The following is a 25,873-nucleotide window of genomic DNA, read 5'->3' on the forward strand; positions in this document are numbered from 1 at the left end:
TTCTGGATTTGTACTAACACAGAACTAAGGTTCTTTATTTTGGGCCATGGGTACCTCTCGGAATCTGCTGAAAGCTACAGATCTCCTCCCCAGAGAAACACATCTGCATGCAAAATGTGGCACACAATTTCAAAATATTTATAAAATTTAGAAGGCCAATTATGAGCCGTAGTTAAAGAATTCAGTAACGGAAATAGGAATACTATTTCAAAGAAACTCAATGAAGACAGGCTAGCTCACCTTGGGTAAGTGATGTACCCACTCTGAACTTTTTCTTCTCTAAAATGAGGATATTAATGTTTTCTTTTCAAAACTCACAGGATTATTGGGAGGATAAAATGGGGTATAGCACTTAAAATTCTGAGTATGGTACTTCACACAAGTACACCCTCTGCCAATATCAGCTTATGGCATTTGATCATTATTATTTTATCATCTTTATTACTGATGGGACATACACTTTATTATACTGCTTTCATTAGCAGAGCAGGGTTTGTCCCAGGATTTCATAAATGATTTTCTGCCTGGTGGTCTTTAGTTGAATATACAAATGATAACAGAACTATTTCTATTTTTAAAATGTGTGGCCAAACTTCTGTTTTAGGTCCTGTCTCAGGTCCTTGGAGTGGGACGCTGAGGGTAGCGAGTGATACGTGATGTAGACAGAAGGGGAGAAAAATGATCTATCTTCCAATTTTCCTTGAGTGGGGGCACACATAGAGCAAGAGCAAAATCTACCTCAGGAGCTGAATTTAGAGTTTAGAAAAATTCCCACTGGTCCAGTCATTGTAACCTTTGTGATTCAGGTGTCAGTTTTGCCCTGAACCTGCAGCATTTTAGCTATTATTCTGCTGCACAAAAATCAGTGACCTAATTTCTTGATGAAGACCAAATGGAAGGTTTGGATAACAAACAGATTAGATGACTGGCACTTTTACAGAAGCAGTTGAAAGACTGAAAGTGCAACAGAACTTAAAACAAATAAAAGAAAACTTGCTCTTGTCTCCTGGGGCCTAGGAAATTCTCCTCCAGACAGACGTCAGACTTCTCCCAATTAGAGCCCTTCAGAAAGCCATCAGGCCACAATTAAAATGCAAACAGACTGGCCAAAAACTCCTGAGGACCCTTGCCAGTACCCAATTGTCCAGCTTTGGAACTCACGAGACTGGGTTGATAAGCTTTGCAGGCTTGATAACACACACACACACACACACACACACACACACACACTCTCTGTCTCTCTCCTCTCACTTTCATGCATTGCTTTATGGTGTCCTCAGCACCTTCACATTCATTCTCGCCTCTAACATTCATGAAAACTTTTGTGTGTGACACTTTCTCCCATTGGGGGCCTCTGCACCTGCCAATCTCACTGCTCCCACAACCGTCCCTTCCTCTTCCCCTCCATCTTCTACTCATTTTCAAGTCTAGGACTTGAAACGTCTGTCAGGGAAACCTCCCTGGCCTTGCAGACTAGATAGGGGGCTTGTGACATATTCTCACTGTTCCCAAGTCCCCCTTTCACAGTGCTTTCCCCAGTTTGCCAGTGAAGGTTTGAACTTCTGTCGAGTTCATGCCAGTCTTCTCTTCCAAATAGTAAGCTCCCCCAGAGTAGGGAGCTCACCTGCCACGCTCCTCTCTGTGCCCCCAAGAGGTAACAGAGAGACCGGAGTGTGGAGAGGCCTCCACTGGAGCGATCAGTGAGACAGTGTTGTCACCCTCATCTGACAGGGAAGGAGGAGATCCAGAGGAGATAGTCACTTCTTAATGCCCTGGCTCTCAGCAGCTCCTCCCACTCCTGTGCTGCCTGGGAAGGGGTTTTCTTGCCATTTCTGAGGGTGGCCAGGACCCATCTAAGCTGTAGCAGAAATCTCTGGTGCTGCCACCCCCACAAGACACCCAAAGCCCAAGTCAGCATGACTTGAACAGCTTGGGCCCCCTCATTCCAGGATCACTCAGCACCGCTGGAGGCAGGTCCTTGAATACCCTGCAATTACTCCTACTCTCTCAGGAGCCAGGAGGGCAGTGATGGGGATAATTAATGAGGCAGTGACAGGTCCTTCTTCATGACCAAGAATATCTCCCACCTCCTGGAGGCATGTCTGCCTTCAGTTTGGTGGTACACCCTCTCTCATGATCACAGAACTGTTTACTCATCACTTAACTCCTTCAGCATCTGGGTGAAGTTGGACGAGTGGAGCTCCTGATCCATGAGGCTGCGGGCTCCACGACAGCAGGGCCTTTGTCTGACCTCTTCCTGGCTGCAGCTCCAGTTGTTGGAACAGCCCAGATACACAGCAGGTGCTCAATGGGTATTTGTTCAACAAACACATACAGAGCTTTCTATGTGCCAGGGACTGTCCCTATATTTTATAGGGACTGCTCCTGGTCTATTTTACAGATTAGGCAATCAGAGAGTTAAGAGACTTGCTCAAGGTCAAAAACTTATTCAAAGTAGAGCCAGGATTCACAGCAAGGTGGCCTGGGTCAAAGCACAAATGGAGACAGATGAGACGGGGAATTCAGGCAGGAAGGTGCAGATGCCGACTGTCTAGTGAGGCACAGGTGGGAATGTGGGTACGAGGGCAAGTCTAGCACCAGGAGAGGTATTCACCAGAGAAGTGAGAAGGAACATTGTGCTGCACATTTCCCACCCAAGTGCAAGCTCCAGGTCCCCAAGGTGGCTGAGCTTTAAGAGAACATTGTGCCATCTCCTGGGACTGTAACACAGGTTCCTGCAGCAGTAAATCACTGGGGGATTCAGGCACAGAGGAACTGGTTCTCACGGGGAGGGACAGGGACCTGAGTAGCAGCCAGGGGCTGAGTCTCAGGAGGTCAGGTGAAGAGAGTTCTGGAAGGGGATTTCCAAGCCCAAGTCCTGCTTTGCCCCTTTACCCTCCGGTCTTTCCTCAGGTCTGTTCTTTCCTCTGGGCCTGTTCTTCCCAACTTTACAATGTGGGTAGTCACTCTGCAGTTTAGGATGACCACAGGATCCTTCTGCCTCTAATCTGTGTATGACAGTACATACAAGTAACTAGCGACAGTGCTACAGAATCTTAGAAGTAGTCTCCTCATCCAGTCTAATGTAGGAATCTCTGCTCCAGAACTCGCTCTAATGGCAAAGGTTTCTGTTAGTATTGCAAGCCTGTGGGTCTCAAGTGAGGATGGATTTGGGAACATTTGGCAATATCTGGGATGTTTTTTGATTGTCAAAATAGGAAAGGACGTACTAGTGGTGTCTAGTGCTTAGAGATCAGAGGTGCTGTCAAATACCCTGTGGTGCACAGGTCAATCATCATACCAAAGAATTATCCAACATCAAATGTCAATAGTTTGAGGTTGAGAAACTCTGCTCCAGGCCCAGGGGACTCATTAAAGCTGGAGGTCAATTCCTGGCCCTGGGCATCTGTGGCTTGATTAAGTCTGACAGGAAGACACACTCCTTGTAACTGGCCCTGAGGCCTCAGCGCTGCCTTTTGGGGAAACTTGGAGGTAGGGCTCTCACTGCCCTTCAGGATCGTTGTTCAAACATCCGGGCAGAGTTAACCACAGAGACTCAGCTAGCAGTGATCAGTCGTTTGATGAGGGCAGTTAGGGCCAGTGTTAGGGCTGAGGGGCCAGTGTCAGGAGCCAGCGGTCTCAGGGAGAAGACCAGCAACTCTTACACAGCCTGGAAGGACAAAGTAGAAAGAAAGAGCCAAGAGAGCTCCGAGAGGTGAAGTCCTACAGATTCTGTCACCCAAGGCTGGCATATCCCATTCCTCCTCTCTCTGTTCAGTTGCCACAGTCAGTTTGTGCTCCCCCAAATCCATATGTTGAAATTTCACCCTCCAAAATGATGGTGTGAGGAGGCGGGGCCTTTGGGAAATGGTCAGGTCATGAGAGTGGAGTCCTCATAATGAGGTTTGGGCCCCAAGAGGTTACTCATCTTTTCCACCTTGTGAGGGCACAGAAAGAAGGTAACATCTATGAGAAAGTGGGCTCTTACCAGACAGAGTCTACTGGCCCTTTGATCTTGGGTTTCCCAGGCTCCAGAACTGTGAGGAATACAGTTCTACTGTTTATAAGCCACCTAGTCTATGGCAGTTTGCTATAGCAGCCCTCGGATGGAGGTGCCAGTTACCACCAATGTATCAGGGTCGCAACCCTGACCCTTCCTCAGGGAGCCTTCCTGGCACTCCTCTCACCCACCAAATGTGCTCCCCACTTCATCCTGCTCTCCTTCATAGTGCTCACCATGGCTGGCACCAGTCCATCACTGGGCTGTATGGTTGTGTGTGGGAGGGGTCCTCACAATGCCCCTGGTGCAGAGACTGCATACAGTAGGGGTTCAAGAAATGGCGGTTGAAGGGATGAATGAATAAATTGAGGACTGGCTCTGGCAGCTTCAGTACTGGGTATGTTCAAGTATAGAAAGGAAGCTTGGGAGCTTGGTGAGATGGCCTTATCTTCTGGGCTGAGTGCACCTACACTGGTGGGCAGGGAGGGGCGCGGAGGACTTCTTAATGCAGCCGAGTCAAGAGCACTGGGATGTCCTGGGCTGAGGACAGGGACTGAGTAGGATCTAGAGACCAATCAGGCGACTTGGGGTTGAGGTAATCCTGGGGTAAGAGGGCTGGATCCTGGCAGGTAGCAGCCTGGTTTACTTTTAGGGGATTGCTGGTGCCTTCCATCCCTCTTTGTGTACTGGGAGAGCCTCAGGAGCCTGGAGAGCAGCCTGCCGTGATGCTCTGAGTTGTGGGGGAAGGAATCGGACTGGATGGGGGTGGAGGGTTAGAGGCTGTATAATACTATAGACTCTGTAACCAGGCATCCCCGTGGCCCTGTGTAGCTCAGCCTCCCACCCCCAGGCGGAGCCAGGGGAGCCTACTCAGAGCACTGCCAGGGAAGCAGGCCAGCTGAGCAGCGGGTGGAGACGCACAGGGATGGAAGGCAGATTACATGTCACTTCATATTAGCTACACCAGCAACTTTCCCCGTCCACCCAGAGAGGGGAAAATTAATTTCAATTCTGAGGACAAGCCAATTGTAAGGATAACACTGGAATGGAAGGAGACTTTATCTCCTTTCCAGCCATGAGTGGACCGGAATGCCTTACAGAGGGTCAGATTGGCTTACCTGTGAGGTACATCTCCTCTCCTTCGGTGAACATCTGGTGGCAGCGTACACACCTGGCACAGGTGGGGTGGTAGTGCTTTCCTCCTGCCTATGAAAATCAAGGGACAAAACAGGGTGTCAGAGCTGGGGCTGCTCTCTAGGGGGCACAGGCTGCTTTCATGGGCACATAGGTGTTGTTGGCCTCTTCACAGTCCTGTGGTTGGTTGGGAGGCTACTGGGGCAGGGTTAGAACCAAGAGGAATTCCTTGGACACCTGCTGGGCAAAAGGCCCTCAGAGGCCTCTGATGCCACTGCCTTATTCCAACACAAGGAAACAGTCTTGCTTTGAGGATATTCCAGTACTTCCCCAAGTTTGGGCCCTCTACCACTAATGATATCTGAAGAGGTTTTAAGTGGTACGGGAACTTCAGATTTATTAACATTGGATCAATGAAGAAAAAACTGATCTCCTTTTAAGCCTTAACAATTTTATTAAAGAGACAATACCAGTTTGGTGGCAGATTCAAAACATTTTAACCCTATCTTTTTTACGAATGAAAAAAGTGTGCAGGGCTTTAAGCCTCCACAAGCAATTGAGTCTAGCTAGAACTACATTCATTTTTTGGGTGACCTGTAATATGGCCAATGATACCGATTTTCCTAGTTTGCTGTTGTGTACATTTTCTTATGTGGAAGTGAGCCAACTTAAAGACAGGTTAAAGTATTAGGTAAGGATGAGTATACTAGGTTCGCAGACATGGCAAAAGCTACCAGAGTTGGCACGTAAAAGACAGATTTTAGGGTTCAGTACACAAATAATTGTGTTTGAAAATCCGGGATCTGCTGGAGGCCCCCCTAATCCCCAGACTGGACTGTCCTACCTGGGTGCACTGGCTCTGAGACCAGTGATTTGGCTTTGGTGAGTCCCTTTCACTTTTTCCACCTTTCTTCCCTACAATTATTTAAATTAAAATGGAAGTGGATGAACTCTGCAAATTCTTCTATGGGAGAAGAAACAGCCTCAGAGAAGGTTGTGCCTCAAAGTCTCACTAGAAACCGGTAGCAGTGTTAGGGTCAGACTGTAGAACTTGGTCACCAGCCTGTAGGCATTTCATGCTGCTAGTTCTGACTCTAAACCCCCAGCTGAACAGACTTGAGACACAAGGGCCCCTGGGTAGTGGCTCCAAGGTTTCTATACGGGTAGAGTGGTGTGGTGCTTGGGTTGGAAGGCAGAGCTCGTTTCGAATGAATATTGTGCATGTCATGGAAGAGAGATTTTGAGGGGGAATAGGAAATAGCTGAGGGAAATTGATGAATATTGGGGGGATCATGAAGTACCCCCTCCAAGCCATGGGATTGGTTTGCTTATTCTGGAAATGCTTAACTTATGGTAAAAATTTAGTAAGAATGTAAAGAAGGGCAGGTTTTTACAACAGGGAAAAGAAAGTCTCCACTATCCTTTTTTTATCACTCTTGGTGGCTCCCACCAATGAGAAACCATCCTTGTCATCATCTAAGCAAACTATGTTCAAACTTGAGAAGGAGCCTACTATTTTCCTAAGCTAGGAAGTCGTGGGACTGACTCTGCTGTACCATGACAAGGATAATTGGTTTAATTGGTAGCCTCTTCCCACTCTGTGTCTCTTTATCATTTCAATTATAGACCGTTTCTCCAGGATAGCAATAGCACCTTGGCAAAACTGAAACATAGCCTCTTTCTAAATGTCACAGCCCCCGACCCCATCCCAGCTAAAAGAGCCTCCCTTCCATTAAGTTGCTTTCTGCACCAGTCATGGTGAGGGTTGCTGAGATGCGTATGAAGCTCTTTTAGCTGGGAAAAAGCGACTCATGTCTTGGGTCTCACTTTACTCATCTGTAAAATGAGGATGTTGAACTAGTTGATTGCTAAAAGTCTCTTCCAGCTCTTAGGAAAAAAAATCAATAAGTCCAAGATGCTAATGGAGCTTCACACAAATGGAATCAATCAAAACCCAGTCACAGCTGCTGGAGGAGGAGATTATTACAACGCTAAGCAGCAATGCTGGGGGAAAGAGAGCCATTGCCAGTAGAATTTCAAAGCAGCTTGGAGATGCTGGGACAGCTTTCCATATGCAGTCCTATGTATCCAAACTTCTTCCCTTCTTAAAAGAAAGGCCAGCTTTTGTGATCTCCCATTCCACTGACCCCCAGCATGCTGGATGCCTCTTCCCCAGCTGGGCAGACACAACCAGCAATTCTTCTCCAATATCTAGCAGCTTCTTCTCCCCCGCCCCCTTGCCCTTCACTACTCTACAGAGTTTGACCAACACTGATCAACCTCACTATGTTTTGTGAAACTCTGTCCACCCACATCCCTGACAGTCCCTCTTCTTCCTCTGGTAACTCCTCACCTCTTTCTGCCGACTGTAGGCAACGACTGCCTGAGATCCCTCCCACCCCTGCCTTGAAGATTCTGACCACTATACTCCCTGGTACTAAGATTCAAAGAGTTTTGACATTGGCCCCTTCAGGCCTATGAAGATCAGATCCACATTTCTGACTGCCTTCTCAAAACCTTCCCAGGATCTCAATCACAGCCCATCCCCAGTGGAACTCCCCATATTTCTGCTCAGCCCAGCTTGTTTCCCTGCCAACCGCTGTTCTGCAAATGCTAACACCAGGCTTTCTGTCATCCAGGTTCGATATTTTGGTACAACTTTTGGCCTTTTCTCCTTCAGTTGCCCCTCAGTTGCAGAGCTACTGGAATTCTACTTCCGTAATGGTGGAGACAAAGCTGTTGCCCTTGTCATCCTCTTCCATGTTCCCTCTCTCAGATTTAGCCTGTGAGCACCATCACACTCTCTTCCCTGAAGAGTAGCTCTAATCAGGTCACTTCTGCTCAATTTTTCCACAGCTCCCCAGTGAATGACACACAAACTCTTCATCCCTGAATCCTGGTTCTGGAAACTTAGACCTAATAAACCTTCCTGTGCTGAAGCCTTACCCTCTCTGTGTTGCCTCCTTTACTATCCCCTGAGATGCTTAATAGTAGCAAGTCAGTGAATTTGTTTATCTTATTATCTCTGACTCCCTATAATCAACCCTCCACACAGCAATCAGTGTGATCTTTTAGAAACATAATCCTATCACATTGCCTCCTGGTTTGAAGCTCTTCAGCAGCTTTGCACTGAATTTAGTATGAAACCCAAACTCGTAAACATGGCCCACCGAGTCTTATGTAACATGTTCTCTGTGATATGCCCCAGCCTCCCCGACCCTCAGTTTACAAAACTCAGCCATTTTGGCCTTTTCCTTTGTTCCCTGAATGCATTGAGTGTTCTTTGCCTAGCTCTTCACATGCAGGCCTCTTCATCCTCAGGGCTCTGCTTCAGGGCATCCCCTGGGAGAGTCCTTTCCCTCTTGCTGCATTCTGTACTGCTGGGCCCACATGAGGCTGCAGGATCATTCTAACTCAGCATTCATGGTAATCACAACTGATTGGTCAGATCAGGCACTGTCCGGTGAAAAATTAAGGTCTACATATACAAAGGTCATCATCCAAAAATCTGAGAATCAGCAGTAGAGTCAATATGGTATTAGATCCAAATTGTTTCTACTCTTTTTTTTTGTTTTTGGTTTTTCTCCAGTACCGGGAACTGAACTCACGACCTTGCGCTTGCCAGGCAGGCGCTTGGCCATTGAGCTAAATCCCCAGCCCCTGTTTCTACTCTTAAACTAGTGTTTTCCCTTTGTACAAAATTCATTTCTAATTGTTCAAGGTGGGTTGTCCCAGAGTAGGAGAAGATATCCTCTAGACACACCAGAGTGTGAAAAGGAAGGCCAGGAACCAAGATGTGAACAGAGAGTTCAGTAACGGCTCAGCAAGGTGCAGCAGGTTGTCTGTCACTGGCAGAACAAGCTGCGCACGAGACTGGGAGAGCTGTTGCCATGGTGATGGACCAGCCAAAGAAGGGCTTAGGGAGCAAGCTGCTAGACAAGCTGGTTCTTAAAGCAGCACATTACCAAATACTTAAAAAACAAAAACAAAAAGACCCCTTCCATCCTCAGGCAGAGGTAGGAGGAAAATCCTAATTGTCACTCCCCAGAAACTGTCTGGGTCTGGATCCAGAGAAGCAACTGATTTTTCTAGCACAGCATTTCTTGAACCAGAAATAATTTTGTCCACCTTCTCATTTTGGGTGTGCTCGGAGACCTCAGCAAGGTTTCTTTCAAGGTCATGTAGCAAGCATAGCTGTGGGAGGCTGAGGCTATGAAGGAAGCAGTGTGAGATGACTTTCCCCTTCCTTAGCGTGATTTTCCCATGGGCAAGTCACCCTGCTTGCACACCTTCAAGGTTACTCAGCCACTTACCTCCAAGACTCTGCCGCTGATGTATCGGTCACAAGTCTCGCATTTAATGCCAAACTGGGAGTGGTAGTCGGACTCGCAGTATGGAACGCCATCCCTGCAAGAGGAAATTCATATGGGATGAGGAAGTTAGGGGGTCAATGAGTGGTCCTGTGGCTGTCCCAGGACCTGCAACCTATGGGGATAGGAAGAACTTGGGGAGCTTATTTAGGGTGTAAATTCCTCAGACACTTCTCAGATTATAAATCACAGAACCCCTGGAGTGAGACCCAGGAATCTACATCTGATGCACACTCTGAGCATGGATGGAAACGGCTGCTCTAGACTGTCGTCCTTGCGCATCCCTTTTGCACTCGCCTCTTCTCGCTTTGTACAAGTCCTCCAGACCCACTCTATTTCTTTTGCCCTGAGGGATGTTTTTTGAAAATTATTTAGAACTTTTAAGTTTCATTTAATTTAGGGTAGGTAATATTTGCATATACTACAGCATTCTCAAGGGATAAGAGAAAAGAGTTTACTCTCCTTCCAGCCCCGTTCAGTTTTCCTTGGAGAGGTCATGTGTGAGATCAATTTTAGGGCTCTTTTTTAATAAAAAAAATCCACCTGTAGTGAAAGAACCATCTGGTTGTCCTGCTGGATCAGCAGATAACAAGACGCCTTCTCCGGACAACTTCTAGGTGCTCCATTTCTACCCAGTGATTATGACCTAGCAGACAAAATGATGACTGCCCTTGATTACTCCTATACTACCCCCTACTACTAATAACTGCTGGCATTTCTTGCTGCATGTGCCAGGTCCTCTGATGCTGTTTCACACAGATTATTGCATTTAATCCTTATGACAGCCTAAAGAGTATAGCGCTATTAGTTTTCCAATGGATGCAAGAAAAAACCCAAGTATGGAGTAGTTGGTAACTCACCGTTGGCCGCATAGGATGACCTAAGGCTAGGCCTCGTGCCCTGGTGGTCGGTTTCTTGTCCAGGGGTGTATGAGGACTAAAGGAGAAGGGCCCAGTGTCTCCTGGGGTTTAGCGCAGTGCCTAGCCCTGGTGTATCCCAGGCAATGGCAGCGATCACTCTGGTGCTCAGCAATATGAAGCTGACATAGCATTGGGGGCCTCAGTGAGCTCAGCACAGCTTGTGGGACCCACCTAACCCTAAGGACTCGCTCTAAACTCTGAGGAGAAAGGGGCGTTTTCTCACTTTTGGGTGGGAGAATTTGGTTCAGGCACAGAAAAGCCCAAAGGACAGATGTGCCATTTTTCCATCGCAAAGCTGCAGCCGCCCTGTGGCTGCTGGGAGCCCTGAATGGGACACAGAACAGGCAGTGTTTCCTCAAAGGAGAAGTAGCTGCAAGAACTGAGGCTGACAAAGGTCTGGGCCACAAAGCCAGAACTTGTTCTCACTCTGGGCGTGCAAGAGGGTAACCCTGCAGGGGGAAAAGTCATTTGTTAGGAGCCTGGTTCAAGAAATCAACCAGCACAACCTCATTTATATCCCTGGGCTGGGGAAGGCCTTAAGGAATTTGAAATACACACAGTTCTTAAGAGGCAGATGGTAAAGTGAATATTTACTGGGTATTTATTAGGTATTATGCACAAGAACAGGTCTCTGAGCCTTTATATAGTTCCCTTTATTAACCCTATTTTTAACAACTCAGATTCAGAGATGTTGAGCCCCTCACCAAGGTCACACAGGCTGGGCCTCAATCCTGGGCATCTGGTGCCATAACCAGTGCCTTGGAGCCCCTGCCACCCTCCTGCAGCCGAGAGCCAGACTGTAGAGGCTCCAGGTGTGGTGGGCAGTCTGGGCTGGGCCTCCTTGAGAGGAACTCTGAGCAGGTCCCACCTTCCCTGGAGAACTCTGATGTAGACTCCCAGACTCAAGGACTCCTGGCTGGCCACTTCGGAAGGACACTCTTTACTTGGCAGGCCTGGAGGAGAATGCCAGCCTCCTATTAATGTGGTCTTTAGGACTTTTGGTGACCTGGCCTCAGTTCACTTCTGCAAGCTTGGGACTCTGCTTCCCCTGGGCACACACTTGAGCTTCCAAACAGGGTGGCAGTGTTCAATGTTTGCCCATGTCCCTGTCCTTGCTAGGCTACACATTCTGCCTAGACGCTCTCTGTTGCATTTTCAAATCTTACCTCCTCTCACAAAGTCTAGCTCAAATACTGCCACCTTTCATGAGGTGCTTACAGACAGATTCTACTTCCTGTTGGTTAGAAATGATCCCCCCCTTTCTGAATATTCCCCACCCTTCACTAGCACCTTGGGTACAAGCAAGTGTTGTTCACTGGTCAGGATCCTCTGGCCAGCACCCACTTCCTTCTCAGCTGGTAACATACCTGGTTTCCCCATGAGGCACCAGTTTCTGTGGGCTTTTACCAAAAGCTGCTCGCTGCCTCTAGGGCTGGGTCTTCCTAGTTAGTGATTAATTTGCAATGGATATGTGCCCCAAGGGTAGCCAAATAAAGGCAGCCATGAGACTTTGGCTGGAGCTCTTGGGAGAAAAGGGCCCCTCTCTGCTAGGCTAGAATGAGAGAGATCTTTAAGCTCCCTGGATATAGCCATGTCTGAAACCAGTGTGCCTCTGACCTTTTCATTTCTATGAGTCAATAAATTCCAATTTTTGCTTTTAAGTGAGATGGAATTGGGTTTTCTGTCACTTATGATTGAATAAAAAAGGTCTTAATGAATAAAACTTCTCATAAACTCTTTTCACATACTTCTTGGTGTCCTAGTTCTTCATGTGTAGAGTTTATCTCTCTTTTTAGACTCTGGGAGTCTTGAGGGCAGACATCATGTGTGCAGCAGCTCCATATACTTACCCTCTGCTGGTATTGAGTCAGAGAGCAGGGCTAGAAAGCATCTATGGTCAGAAAGGGTCAGAGCATTGAGGGTCTGTGCTCATAATAGCTTTTAGGTACCTGAGTATATACATGTGGTCACTAGGGCCTAGCAACAAGGGGGACTTGTCCAAAGCTGCAGTGTGAGGATCTCTGGGCAGAGGTGGCTCCTCTATCCTGATCATTCCACGTGTCCATCATCTCCTCTTCTAGTTAAATTCATTTAACAACTATGGTTGACTATCGTCAGGCTTTATGCTAAGGATAGGGGAATCCAGCAGCAACTAAAGCAATACTCTTGTCCTGATGGGGACAGAGAGTAAACACCATTACTGGAGCAAGTCACCTACCCCGAGTCTCAGTGTCCTGTGCAAACAGACACCTCATGTCTCAGTAAACCAAAACATCAAAAGCTCAGGAAGTGGTGGTTAGCACTGTCATGATTATTAAAAAGTTGCAACAGTAGGTATATAATTACAAATGGTGGTAGCTTGCATGAGGGGAACGAATAGGGCAGGCTGAGGGCTGTGATAAGGGTGGAGGTGGTGAGCAACCGGGGGAGGGTGCCTCTGGCTGAAGCGTAAGGAAGGAAGGAAATGAAGAAGCAAGTGGTGAAGAATGGGGCAGAGTAGACAGCACGAAAGGGGCCCAAAGAGGAAAGAGGCCGTTGTGGCCCAAGTGAGGCAGCCAATGGAAGGGACAGGGTGATGCTGGGGATCTGGGCCAGGGCTGATGGGACCAGCCTTGTGGGATGCAGAGGCCCAGGAGTGGGATGGGGAGAGGATTGACACCTACTTGCTGATGTACTCCCCGGTGAGGATGACGCTGCAGGTCTGGCATTTGAAGCAGCTGACGTGCCACTGCTTGTCCAGTGCCAGGAGCGACTGGCCATGCTTGATCTCCTCCTTGCACCCAGCACAGTCTGCAAAGACAGGAGACGAGGCTAAGCAAAACTTCCTGGGCTCCCTGACTTCCCACTATCACCTCACACCACTGTCAAGGGAACTCTTCCCTGAACGTCACTTTGCTTTCAGGTGTCCCACGCTGGCACCAGCAGCTGCCCAGAGACTCTACCAGGGAAAGGAAGAGGCCACCAGAGCCCTGGCCTATTGACAAGGGACTTTGGACCCATGGGCTCTTCTGTGGAAGGAAAGACCTTCGTACTTTCATCACAGGCACCAGTCATCCAAATTCTCTGGCCCTCCTCTGGCCCCTCCTCAACTAAACTCATGCTTCTCTTCTTGGCCTGGAATCCTCATCACTGGGAGCTCACAACACATGACACCATCACTTCACCCAGGCCTACTGACTTTTAATTAGATCTCTGTGCATGGTAAAATCTGAGACACGTTGCTCCTTGGGGCAGGCTATATTTTTCTTCCTTCTTAGGCTGTACACTTAATTACAAGTGCCAAGTCTATATGTTGGGACTAAATTTATATCCCTGCTTAGTGTGGTGCTAGTTGTACAGTAGGACCTCAAAACACCTTTGCTTGTGTATGAATGAGTGGGTCGTACAGCACCCAGACAAAGAATAAAATTTATCACGGCCACTCCTTCCCCTATATACTTATATGCCACACATTCGTCTTCCCAGGAACTAAGGGTTAGTCTGGTGAGACTGTCCCAAACCAGAAATGTGCTCTCACTCCCTGTCACCCTGGAACCATGCTGGGGCTGGAAGTGTGTGTATGTGTGTGGCCCAGAAGTCTGCCTGTTGCTCAATGAATGTCAGGGAGGGTATGGGAGGGACAGGAAAGAGAGCCAGTGTCCAGGGTACTTGGGAGATGCTGGGAATTCAGGCCTTGCGGACCGGATGGCCCACTTTGGAGGAGGAAAGGGTCATGGGGCAAAGTTTACCACAGGACAAACCTCTCTGTTGGCGCCTCAAGACAAAGGCAGACTTTGGAGCAGTGAGAAGAAAAGAAACTATGCATAAAATTGGGGGAGCCTGATTGGATAGCTTTCGATCCAGCTGGAGGCCAGTGCTGTGAGAGTAGATGATGTGTCTAAGAAGGGTAGTGTGTCCAACAGGCTGTGGGGAGGGGCTAGGCTCTGATGAAGTGTTTGTATGAATCCCATCCTTCTGTGCCTGACTCTTGCCTATTCACACCTTTCTAACATCTTTGGAAACAGGGAGGTCTCCAACTGCAACATTTTTGGGTCCCAGGCCTTTGATAGAGCCTGGAAGAATGCAGAGTTTTGGAATTTATCTATTTCTCTTTCTTTTTTCCTAGAATGAGTTTTAAGTCTTTCTGCTTCCCCACCCCAGTAATAATAGGCTTTAGAACACAATAGTTTAGAAAGGTGGGGTCCCTTCTCTCTTTTATAGACAGACAATCATCTGAAGTGACTTGTCTGACTTTAGTATAGATGCTGCAGGCGTTTGACCAAGTTTTCTAGGTGATGGACAATAAACGTGTCCCTCATAGGGTTTAATAATTCAACTGGGGCTCTAGTTCAGAGAGCATTTGATCAAATGTCCCAGTCATTGCAGGAATCTGCTGTATTCTTCATAGGCGGACACAGTCTTCTGCTTAATCACATCTAGGAGTCAGCTCAGCCCATCTTGAGAAAGCCCACTGTGTATCAGGCCAGGCTTGACTGTCATGGCTGCCTTCTTTATTTGAAGCTGAGGCCTGACTCCTGTGACTCCCCCAGTTCCTATGCAACTAAGAATAATTTGCTCTCTTTTGTGACAGTTCCTTCAAATTGTTTAAAGACAAGTACAGTTTCTTTCATATACTTCCTTCTTTACACTTCCCCTTGATGTAGTCATGCATTAATCGGGTTCACTTGTGGGTTCCATGGAGGAAAGCACAGTTCTCCACCTTTGCAATAAAACTGATTTAATAACTACATGCTTGCATAGCCCCATCCCAGTGACAAGTGCCATCTTTCTCAGTTAAGGTGATACATCTGAGATGGATTTAGCACCTTTTGGACCTGGTCCAGAGTAATGGCTGACAAGTGGACTGAGAGGTTAGAGTGAATGACAGAAGCTGGCACAGGCAAGAATCATAGCTCCCCAGTGTACCAGTCGTATAACACTTGAGCCCAGGCACCTTCATCTGAATGTCTTCCTCGCAGTCAGGCTGGTGTAAGTAATGCTCATACCTGATCAGTGATTGCTGTCATTGTTTCACAGACTTGTGTTTTAATCCATGTTCTGTGGCTCTCCCAGTAACTGATGTGAAGCTGTATGCCATGCTTCTATTGCAGGAAGCCCTATTTATTCCTCTGGACAATCCTGGGCCTCCCTCCCCATGTGGTTTTACTTTTCATGTCACTTTATGATTCTCCATTGCATTGGTTTCATAGTTTTCTAGAACTTTCTCTCCCTCTGTTTCATCCTTTCACTCTTGAAAGGATGGAGCCTCAGGTATCCCATCTTGGAGCCCACAGGTCTGGTGTCATGAGCAGGGTCTGGAGAACCACAGCTTATCCTGAACTGGTTTCTGGAGAGCCAGCTGTCCACTCCTCACACACCCCTCTCTATTCCAAAATTACAGTCTCCATCCGGCAGAAAGTATGATGCCAGCACCTGTTCCTCCCAAATCCCCCAGTTGGTTCCTAAAGCCTCTGAAGACTCTAGACAGCCATTCTTAGTTTCACTGACTATGCCATTCATTCCACCTAGCTCGGCAAAAATAACCAGGTTTTGTGAGTCACAGCAAGCTACCCACCTTTGTCTAGGCAACTAATCCAGGAAGACAGGATTCTTCCCGATTAGCAAGGCATGTTTCTGGTATAGAATAATATGGGAATTGTGTCCTGAGCCAGACAGCCTGGTTTTGTGTCTTGTTATTTGTGTTACTTTGGGAAAGTCATTTGTGTTTGTAGAGTTTCAGTTTTCTCACTTACAGAACAGTACTCTTATCTCCTTTGTAGAGTTACTGCAATGAGTAAGTGCTTGAGTGCTTAAGTGATTAAGTGCTTGACAATGGTAATAATCAATGTTGCCAGTAGTGATGCTGGTGAGGCTGGTACTGGGGGGTAAGGAAGGAGTTGGTAGTGATAGTGATGGTGAAGGTGATGATGTGATGGTACTGGTGGTGGTCATGGAGGTGATGTGGTATTGGTGATGATAATGGCAGGTATGGTGGTGATGGTGATACTGATAATTGGGCTGTGATGGTGTTAGTAACGGTGATGATGGAAGTGGTGGCGATGGTGATGCTGATGATAACAGAAGAGACACAGTAATGGTGGTGTTGCTATGGCTGCTGGTCCATGTCAATGAGGCCTGTGCAGTGCCTTGTAATAACAGTGAATCACGGTTAGCAGTGGTGAGGGTGGCATGGCGGGAGTAGTGATGGGGATTCTGCTACTGCTGCTGACTCTCTTTCATGATGTATATGCGGAGACACAATGGTGGTCACACAATCCATGCCTCTTGACAGTTCCTGAGTCTTCTCAGTCTCTTTGGAGTACACACTGCTCCTGCTTTTCCAAAATATTTTTATTAACCTCCCAGGGATGAAACGTCACATTCCTGCAGCTTAAAAACTAGATTATTCTTTCCTTTTCCACAGTCTGTTTTTCTTAGCAATCTTCTCTCTCTTCCTTGAGCATACAGGAGACCTTCCAATAGCCTCCCTAGCCAGGAGGTCCCTTGTATTTTCAAAATGAATAATGAGAAAACCATTCTATGAAACGATGCACCGTGGATCCGCAGATGGATGTCTTTACTTTGTGAGCAGTGAGATGAGCCATCACCCTGAGCTTTGCCCTTGGAAACTGTCCCCCTGCTCACTTCTTCTCTTTGCTCCCTTCTTTTCTTTAGTACCCTCTCCTCATCCTTCTCTCCCTCTCAGTGTGCAGGACTAGGGCGGAGCTCCTCTCCAGCACATGCTTAGGTATGAGACACCCACACTCAGCCGAGGATGACTCCCACCTGCCAGAGAGACCCACTGCACAGCACAACCTGAGAGAAGTAACAGCAGATTCGGAGTCTGACTCTCACCACACCTTTGCTTTCTAAATCCAACCTCCATGCCGGTAACAGACCTCGCTGTATATTTACAGAGCTACTGTTACCTAGATTTATGCATACAATGCACTTGTTTTCCACAGTCGCCCTGAGGATAAGGAAGCCCATCCTGCTTTCATGGCTGGATAACCTGAGCCTCAGAGGCTATGCGACTGTTATGCATCATGTGGAACGTTGGAAGCCCCCTGACTCACGCTTGCCTCTCTTGTTGCGTTCATGTGGGTCCACTGGGCTGTGAGTGCCACAGCAGCATCAGCCCCCGGGCCATGGTCAGCCTCCCAGGCCTTCTGTTGCTCTAGATGAGGCTTTTAAGGGGTTATGAAGGATACCAGTGAGTGCTCAGCCACGATGGGAACCTGCTCAGAGCAGCCAGCTCTTTGTGAGCATCGACAAGGACGCTGAAGGAAGGGCACTGCACACTGCAGGACCAGATCAGACTGGACTGAAAGGAAGAGTGGGCAAGGGAGGGAGCCTTCCTGTGCTTTCTCTCTGCTGCCCACATTTGGGTGGACTCTAATAGGCCCATGAGAGCTAAACCCTGCTGACTGAGGTATTCTCAGCTCATCCTCCTTGCGGGGATATGGCCCCCAATGTGCTGACTCCGCTGGAGCCACTGCGGGCAGGCACCTCCACCCCCACCCCGCGTGCCTGCACTGTGGTGCAGCCCAGGAGGCTAATGGGTTTTCATTGATCTCTTGATGAGACCGGCCAGAGTGTCATATAACACAGAAGAACACTGGAGCCCAGCAGGGCTTACAGAGACCCAGGGGGCCCGGTCTACGCGTGCAGGCGCGTGCAGTCAGCTGCCCGACAAGGGCAACTGGGAAGAGTGATTTAAACCTCTGATTGCTGGAGGCACTTGAGTGGAATGAACTTCACAAATTAGGAGACTTGCTCCAAGGCTCACCCTCGATCCTCACTTTCTCCCCAAATCTGCAGTTTGGTGATAAAACATAGTATCTCTTATGGCCTGGGAGAGGTGCCCTTCATCCCTAGACGGTGGTTCCCAATCTTAGAAGCAGCAAATGAATATCCTAAGAATTCTTCAATTACTGAGAATGTCAGTGCCTCTGTTCCATACCTGGGGTCCTAGAGGAGCTGAGCAGTTGTATTTTAACAAGGTGCAGCATGAACCCAGTGTGGCAGTTCACAGAACACATTCTATGAAGCTGGAGCACAGCGCTCCTAGGACCCTCCCTACTTCCTCGTTTGTGAGTCATGCCTGCAAATTCTTCCTTAGTGGAGTTTGTCAAAACTGAGAAACACTGGTGACATAATATTCATCAACCCTGTTGTGGTGCCCTTGGGATATAAGATCAGGAACCCAGCTAGTCCCAGGAGAGACCCACCCAAGTGGCTGATAAGCAGCACCAGCCATCACTGTTTACAGCCAGGCAGCCTGCCTTCCCTGCATTGTGCTTGTGAAGCTTGTGTGTCTGGGCTTTGTGCCAACTGGGTCACGCGTCAGGAATCCTCCAGGGAGGGAACCTTCCCTGTTTCCCTTTAGGCTTGAGGGTGTGGCCGACAGTGCCAGGACAGGGGATCTGGGGAGATAGCACCATGGGCTCAGAGGTGCACTGGGAGGTGGGGAGACTCACGGCTTGGTCCACGGATCTTGATGGGCTTGCTGCTGGTCATGGACTGGGAGCAGGTCTGGCACACACATTCTTTGCCACTGAAGGTCACCTTGTCTCCAATGGGGAAAGGCTTCCTGCAAGGGGGTCGAGGCAGAAAGTCAGTGCCTGTGTATGGGATTCGGAGGCTATTCCTGACCTGACAACACGTGTGCTCACAGCAGTCTGGTAGCACATTCAGCTTTCCTTCTCGAGCACCTGGCAAATTAAAATGCTGTTCCTAGTGACAGGCTGACTAAACCACTCAGTGAGGGGCCAGCAGGCCAGAACTGGAGGCCCTTTGGGGCCATTTATCTGGTTTGACACTGAGAAAAGTATGCTGCTTATCTGAGCTTGCCTGTTTCAGCTGTAAGAGGGAGAGGCTGTGAACTCCTCACGGGGCTGTTCCCTCTTCCTGGAAGTAGTTTTCCCATACTAATTTGGCCTCTCTCCATACATCATGAATTCACTCAACTCTCAAACTTACTAAAATTTCTTCCTTTGTCTCTCTAGACATTTCTCAAAATTCCCCTTTTCAGTGGACAGTTTGTAAATCCACAAATATGTCTTCCCCTCTTCTGTGTTTGTTCAGTTTCTCCAGTTCAAGAGTCTCAAGCTTGTACATATTCCACCTCCCCAACAAATTATAAATCATGTCGAGAATTACCAGCACTGCTGGAGGCTGCTCTTGCTCCTGCAATTCGGGACTCCTGTCTCATGGACTCTGCACATAACCCCTGACAAAGGCTTCCAGTGGCTCCCCTATCCTTGCGTTAGCAATGTGTGAGGGTGGGGGGAATGCTGGGGCAGGAGTCTGAGGATGCATGTTCTTATGATGGCCCACCCACTAATTCAAGGCAAAAAGGCATAGCATGACCTTGGGGAGTCACCTCATCTCCACAGAGCCAGACAAAAATCTCAGCTCCTACCATATAGATCCTCTGTGCTGACCTCCGATGGGTCTTTGATCCCAGGAGTCAGGACTCAGGATTTTTCATCCATTCCACACTCTGCCATTAACCTTGGTCAGAAATTCTAATTTGTTAGTGACCTTAAGTAGTAACTAACTAGTTGATTTATGGGGAGAGTAATTATAAATTCTTTCCCCAGTTAGAAATGTGTACATATTCTAATCACGGTTTACTTATAGCTTCATCAGAACTGCCCATTAAATTTTAACATACTTATGGACAGGGCTGAGGTTCTAGTCATTCTTTTTTTTTCATTTCCTTAATGTGGTTCTTGGCATGCAGTGGACCCTTAATACACATTTGCTAAGTGAATAAGGGATTGAGATGCTGGGGTGGAGAAGCGGGCAGGGAAGAGCTCTTGATCCCTGGGAGATGTCCTGGGGGAGGCTAGATGGTTATCATAATAATGAGAAAAACAGAAAACACACACTATGTGCCAGTCACTGGGCTAAAGTCTGTGCACGTATCACCTCACTGCTCTTCATAAAAACCCACTGAGACTGCAATGGTTTTGACCCCTATTACCGATGGAGAAGCCAAGGCTTAAGAGAGCGAGTCACTTGTCAGAGTCACCCTGCCACAGGAGGTGCTGCCAGAATGATGCAGAAAGGCCAAAAACACACAGCCTTGTGTTAAGGATGTGGGAGCCTGAGCCAGGCTGGTAGTTTCCAAATTGACCTCTGAGGGGCCAGAGAAGCCTGGTTATTCAGTGGGTCTTTTGGGAGCCTTTTGAAGAAGTGGTTGGTTGAGCATGGAGCTTGGATCCTCAGTCTGCCTCCATCACGGGACAAACTACTATTTCATGTCAGACTGTGTGCGACAGATAGGATTTATCTGCTAACAGGTTTGAAAACCACTGTTCAGATCCTTTCACCCCTTAGGTTCTTGAAACCCAGACATCCAGAGTAAGCCCTATAAGCCCCAGAACTGCCTGGGAAAGGCCACATCCTCCCCTTCTCTGAGGCTCACACAGAGGGCCTCTGTTTCCCAGCCACCCACTCACCTGCACAGGCTGCACACAAAGCACTTGGGGTGGTAGGTGCGGCCCAGGGCGGAGATGACCTCGCCTGTGATGAAGTCCCGGCAACTGTCACAGCGGGTGCCATAGAGCTGCTGGTAGTCCTGCGTGCAGATGTACTCCTGGTTTTTGAAGAAGAAGCCTGACTGGGCCAGGCCACAGCCACACACTTTGGGGAACAAGGAAAGAAACAAGGGCAGGTTGAGCCCAGGGAAGATCTGCAACCTCACTGGGGAAATGGCTGGTATCTGGTTTGTCAAGAGTGCCAGAGAATAGTGGCACATCAGATCTCACAGGTCTTTGGGACTTTGTGTCTCATGATACGGCCTGCAGACATTCTGTGCCAGAATCACCTGAGGGCTGCTTCAGAGGCAGATGCCTGGGCCCTCATTTTTTCTCCCTAGGGTCGGGCCTGGCACCTGCCTTGTCACACACTGCCTAGGTGATTTGATACACAGTGCTCAAGATCCACGAATGCACAACACACTAAAGTTTAAGGCCCTGTGATTCACACAACGCTGCATAGCTGGAGGCGTCACGAATTTGATAAAAGAATCACTCAGTGAAAGATCTCCTGCGTACTTCCTATGTGTACAACTCTATGCCGAGTGAAGAGTCATGTGGAGACCATATGCTTCAAATCCCAAACTGGAGACAATTTAGGATAGCAATGGATGGAGGATTTGTCGTTTCTAATCTGTCCCTACCACAGCCAAGAGGGCTGGTATGTTTCCAGCATGACTGATAAATCACATGATCCTTTAACTGCAAAGACTTAAAAATGTATGCAGAGTGAAGACGATGTAGAGAGGCACTGTATATAATGGCAATGGGCCACCAGGTAGGTGCAGGCAGCAAGGGCTGTCCATGGGGAGGAAGAAGGGAGCCTGGGCAGCGAGGAAGAATGATGCAAGGTTTCTTGGAGAAGGTGAATTCTGAGTGGAAAATTGCAGGGACAGAATGAGCCAAAATACACAACTGAGAGGTTGTGAGTGAATCTGATGTGGAGGTGGGCTGAGGTTGGTAGGGTGGTGCTCGTAGGGCATGTGGGGAAGCACACAGGAAAAGGGCTTTTGAAACAGTTGCAGGAAAGCCTCAACCCATTTTAAGAAGTTTGGGCTTTGAACGAATTAAAGACATCATGTTACAGTGATACACACATACTTTATAAGCAGCACAACTCATAGTAGCTAAATCTTGGAAGCTGCCTATATGTACATCAACGGATGAAGGGATAAAGGAAATGTGGTATTTATACACAGTGGAGTACTACCCCACTATAATAAGGGTAAACTTGACTCATTTGTAGGAAAATGACTATACCTTGAGATCATAATTGAAGTAAAAACATTGTAAGTAAAATAAATCAGACACACATGTTTAAATATTGTATGCTTCCTCTTATATGGGAAAGCCAAAGCATAAATGAATGAAAGAGCAAAATAAAAGATAGCAGGAAACAGGAAGACAGTTCTTTTGCAAATGGGAAAGGGACCAAGAGATGGAGGGAGCGGGCAGGAGGAGGGAAATGGTGTAAAAAGAATTAATATGTGTTATATGTATGTAATAAGGCACAGTAAATGTCTTCACTGTGTACCTCAAACATGTGCTGATAAAGGAAATTTGGGCTTTGTGGGATATTGAGAAGCCACGGATAGTTTTCTCCCTAGTTTTTAAGACAGTTAAAAAATTACTTTGAAAACACAAAAGTAGAAAGAGTGTAATAATTCCCCATAATCTAGCTGCAAACTGATCAGTTACACAGATAGTTTTTAAATAGAGATGTAACATGACTTTATGAGGCATTCCAGAAGGTCTCTTGGAATGTCCTTGCAGGTACTAGGAAGAAATACATATAGGTCAGGTAATAGAAGAATAGCTGGATTTACAGGTGTCTGAAGAACTGAATTATGTAGGAGCAGGTCCCAGTAAAGGACTTGGACATATAGGAGATAAGATTTTCCTAAAAGGAGTTAAGTTATGAAATCAAAACATAATGGACAGAGTGGAATGAGGCAAAGATAATGGGTCAGTCAGAAAGGGACTCTGTCATCGATTCAAGGAGGGGAATGGGAAAGCACCTTTAAATCTTACGGTCAGCTCCTTTGTTCTGAGCTGGCACCTACCAGGAGACTGATAGTTTGACTCCACGTAGATATCCTTTGGAGGGAGAGAGCTAGCCAGGCCAACACAAACTTGTCTGACTGAGTGTCATAGCTCTTACATGCATTAATAAACAGTTACTTCGGTTGTTTACATGGGTAAACAAATGTTTACAGGGGTAAACCAAATCGAAGGATTTGGTTAGTACAAATCAGCATTCTCAGGGGTGATCAATTGTGGGCAGGCCAATAAAAGTGTCCAGGCCTGCGGGTCCCAAGAGCCAGCTTGGAATTGGGTGACATCATCCTGGTAAATACAACTTCATCATCAACAGGGAAAGTTGTTCTGCAAAGGAAGTCAAGTTAAAAATAGAGATTTCCAAGTGAATGCCAGGCATGTTTTACAAGTGTTTGTTCACCTCTACAGGCTTGAGACAGGCTTGCAGGGGCAGACTGAGTGGGGAGGAGCAGCTCCATAAGTCACAGCAAAAGAAGGGGAGACACAATGTTCTGGGAATCAGACCACTGTGCCCTGGTTTCATCATTCCCTATAAAACTCTGGATAACAGCGCACTTGGTCCTCTCTTTCCTGGGGCCTGCATCCGCTGCAAAATGAAAAGGCTGAGTGCTCCTTGTAGAACATGCCTATGAGGCCATGGGAAGAAGAGCTACCTTCTGGGATTAGCAGGTGTCTAAACATTTTAAATTCAGTGTATAGTCTTGCTGGGGCCCTCTGAAACCTCCACTGCAGAGGCAGGAAGGATGGTGGAGATGGTGGTCATGGGAGATGGAGAAGGGTTTATCTTCCAAACAGCACTGTGAGAATTCATCATAGCAAACAATGCAGGCAAAGCCTGAGTACAGGGTGTTCTGAGTGCACAGGTGGTGGATCAATTGCTTCATGGAAATAGTTGGGTCATGGCTTATGACCTCATTGGAAGCAGCTCCTGTTTTTTCCCTTCTTTTTTCTCCTTTGTTTTCCTCGCCACCTCCACCCCGCAGAGCCACCTCTCTCAGAGGAGAAAGCCAGGAGGCCATAAGAAAACTTGGAACAATCAGTTCCTCCATTTCCCCCAAGGAGCCAAAGGAGGAAGTTTTTGATAGAAAGGATGTAAAGGTTGATAAGAATCTCAGGGATTCCTGAAATACAGTGGGGAATACAAGAATGGGAGGTAAGGAGCAAGTGGGACCAGCATGATGGGTGCATTCGAGGCTGAGTGCAGCCAGTTGTGCAAATAACAGTAAAGGCCGAGACACCATTTTTAGGATGAAAAGGATGGGGATTAGTACATCCAGAGCAGTCATTACTCTGTGAAATAAAAAATAAAGTCTACTAATTCAAACAACAACAGCAGCAGCAGCAGCAGCAACAACAACAACACAAGCAAAAGCAGATCATATGGTTGGACAGGACGATAGAATACATACATGTAGAACTGTTTTGAGAAAATCTAGAGTGAATGCTCACTGTAAACATAGTGCCTAGCAAGAAACCTTGTACACAGCCTTAGTGTGTGTCAGTGGAAAATGTACTGGTTCATGGATTGCTGGAAATTTCTGCAAGGTCCTATTCTACCACTCAAGTGCTATGGGACTGAAAAAGTCACCTCATCCGTCTGGAGCTCATTTGTGAAATGAGGGGGCTAGATCTGAGAGTTTGGGATACTGTCAAAAAATTCTGTTGATTTCCAACTTTGCAAAAGAGATTAGATTTCATAAAATTTCAAGGTCAGAGTTAGAAGGCCCCTTAAGGGTCATCTAGTTCATTGCTTGAAACAGTTTAATTGTGAAGTATATTGTGCAGAGAGAAACTATGTCTAAACTGCTTAAAGAGTAATAAAATACATCTCCACCTATCCACCACTAAGTCTACAAAATAAGATATTGCTAGTGCTATAGAAGCCTGTTTTTCTCTCCCTAAGAGCACTTCCTTCTCACACTGTCCTTAATTGCATACTTTCTTTATAGTTTTACCTCCTGTGATGTATATCCATAAATAATGCATGGCCTGGGTTTGAACTTTGTATTGATGGATTCTTTCTGTATTTATTCTTCTGTGCTTGCCAGATTGTGTCAGTATTATATGTTTGAGATGCATCCAATGGCCATGCATGAAGCTATAGTCATTCATTTTCACTGCCATGCTGTATTCCATGATCTGAATAAATTGTCATCTATTTATTCCACTGTTGAGGGACATCTGAACTTCTTGTAAGTTTTTGCTCTTTTAAAAAATGGTATTATGAACATTCCTGTATTTGTGAGATGATGCCTATTTTTTACGTTTTTCCCATTGACACTACCACCAGCATTTCCTATTCATCCATATCATCATCAATTCCTTGGGAACATCTGAACAATCAGTGTTGTACATATGAAGTGGGTGTTTATTGTGATTTAAAAATTAATTCTCTTGATTATTAATACAATCGAGAATATTTTCATGTATTTTTTTCTCTTATAAAATGGTTGCCGATATCATTAGCCTTTTTTTTTTCTTTGAGACTTATAGAAATTCTTAGAAATGAATCCCTTTTCCATTGTTATTACAACTATCTTCTGCAATTTGAAGCTTGTCTTGTCACTCCTTTTCTGGTATTTTTGATAACTGAAGCCCTCAGTTTTTGTTGTTGAATTTATCTCTTTTTCTTTATGGTTTGTACTTTCAGTATCATGTCTAAGAAATTCTTCCCTACCCTGAAATCCCAAAACAATGTCTCCTACATTGTCTTCTAAAAATTGCATTGTGTTGCTTTTTATATCTACATTATTTGCCCATCTGGAATTGACGTTAGTGAATGGTATACAGTAGAGATGCAATTTCCTCCCATGTGGATAGTTAATCATGTCAGTGCCATTTATCCAGAGTTTAATTGTTCCACAC

The 25,873-nt window shown here is 46.8% G+C and overlaps 1 protein-coding gene and 1 long non-coding RNA gene across 11 annotated transcripts in view; one reads left to right on the forward strand and one right to left on the reverse strand.

Moving 5' to 3' along the window:
* Ablim3 (actin binding LIM protein family, member 3) overlaps positions 1 to 25,873 on the reverse strand; it is a 109,856-nt gene that overhangs the window by 35,491 nt on the left and 48,492 nt on the right. For all 7 annotated transcript variants that reach the window (XM_013512344.1, XM_005380626.2, XM_013512343.1 and 4 more), the window contains exons 3-7: positions 20,873 to 21,056; positions 18,884 to 18,996; positions 13,088 to 13,214; positions 9,448 to 9,541; positions 5,119 to 5,206 (exon numbers count right to left, since the gene is read on the reverse strand). In XM_013512344.1, coding sequence (XP_013367798.1) covers positions 5,119 to 5,206; positions 9,448 to 9,541; positions 13,088 to 13,214; positions 18,884 to 18,996; positions 20,873 to 21,056 — 606 coding nt within the window. The remainder of the gene's footprint in view (positions 1 to 5,118; positions 5,207 to 9,447; positions 9,542 to 13,087; positions 13,215 to 18,883; positions 18,997 to 20,872; positions 21,057 to 25,873) is intronic.
* LOC102028183 overlaps positions 1 to 25,873 on the forward strand; it is an 83,383-nt gene that overhangs the window by 18,323 nt on the left and 39,187 nt on the right. The window lies entirely within an intron of this gene.

This window comes from Chinchilla lanigera, unplaced genomic scaffold (genome assembly GCF_000276665.1).
Source record: "Chinchilla lanigera isolate Chin_1 unplaced genomic scaffold, ChiLan1.0 scaffold00014, whole genome shotgun sequence".
Classification (NCBI taxonomy): domain Eukaryota; kingdom Metazoa; phylum Chordata; class Mammalia; order Rodentia; family Chinchillidae; genus Chinchilla; species Chinchilla lanigera.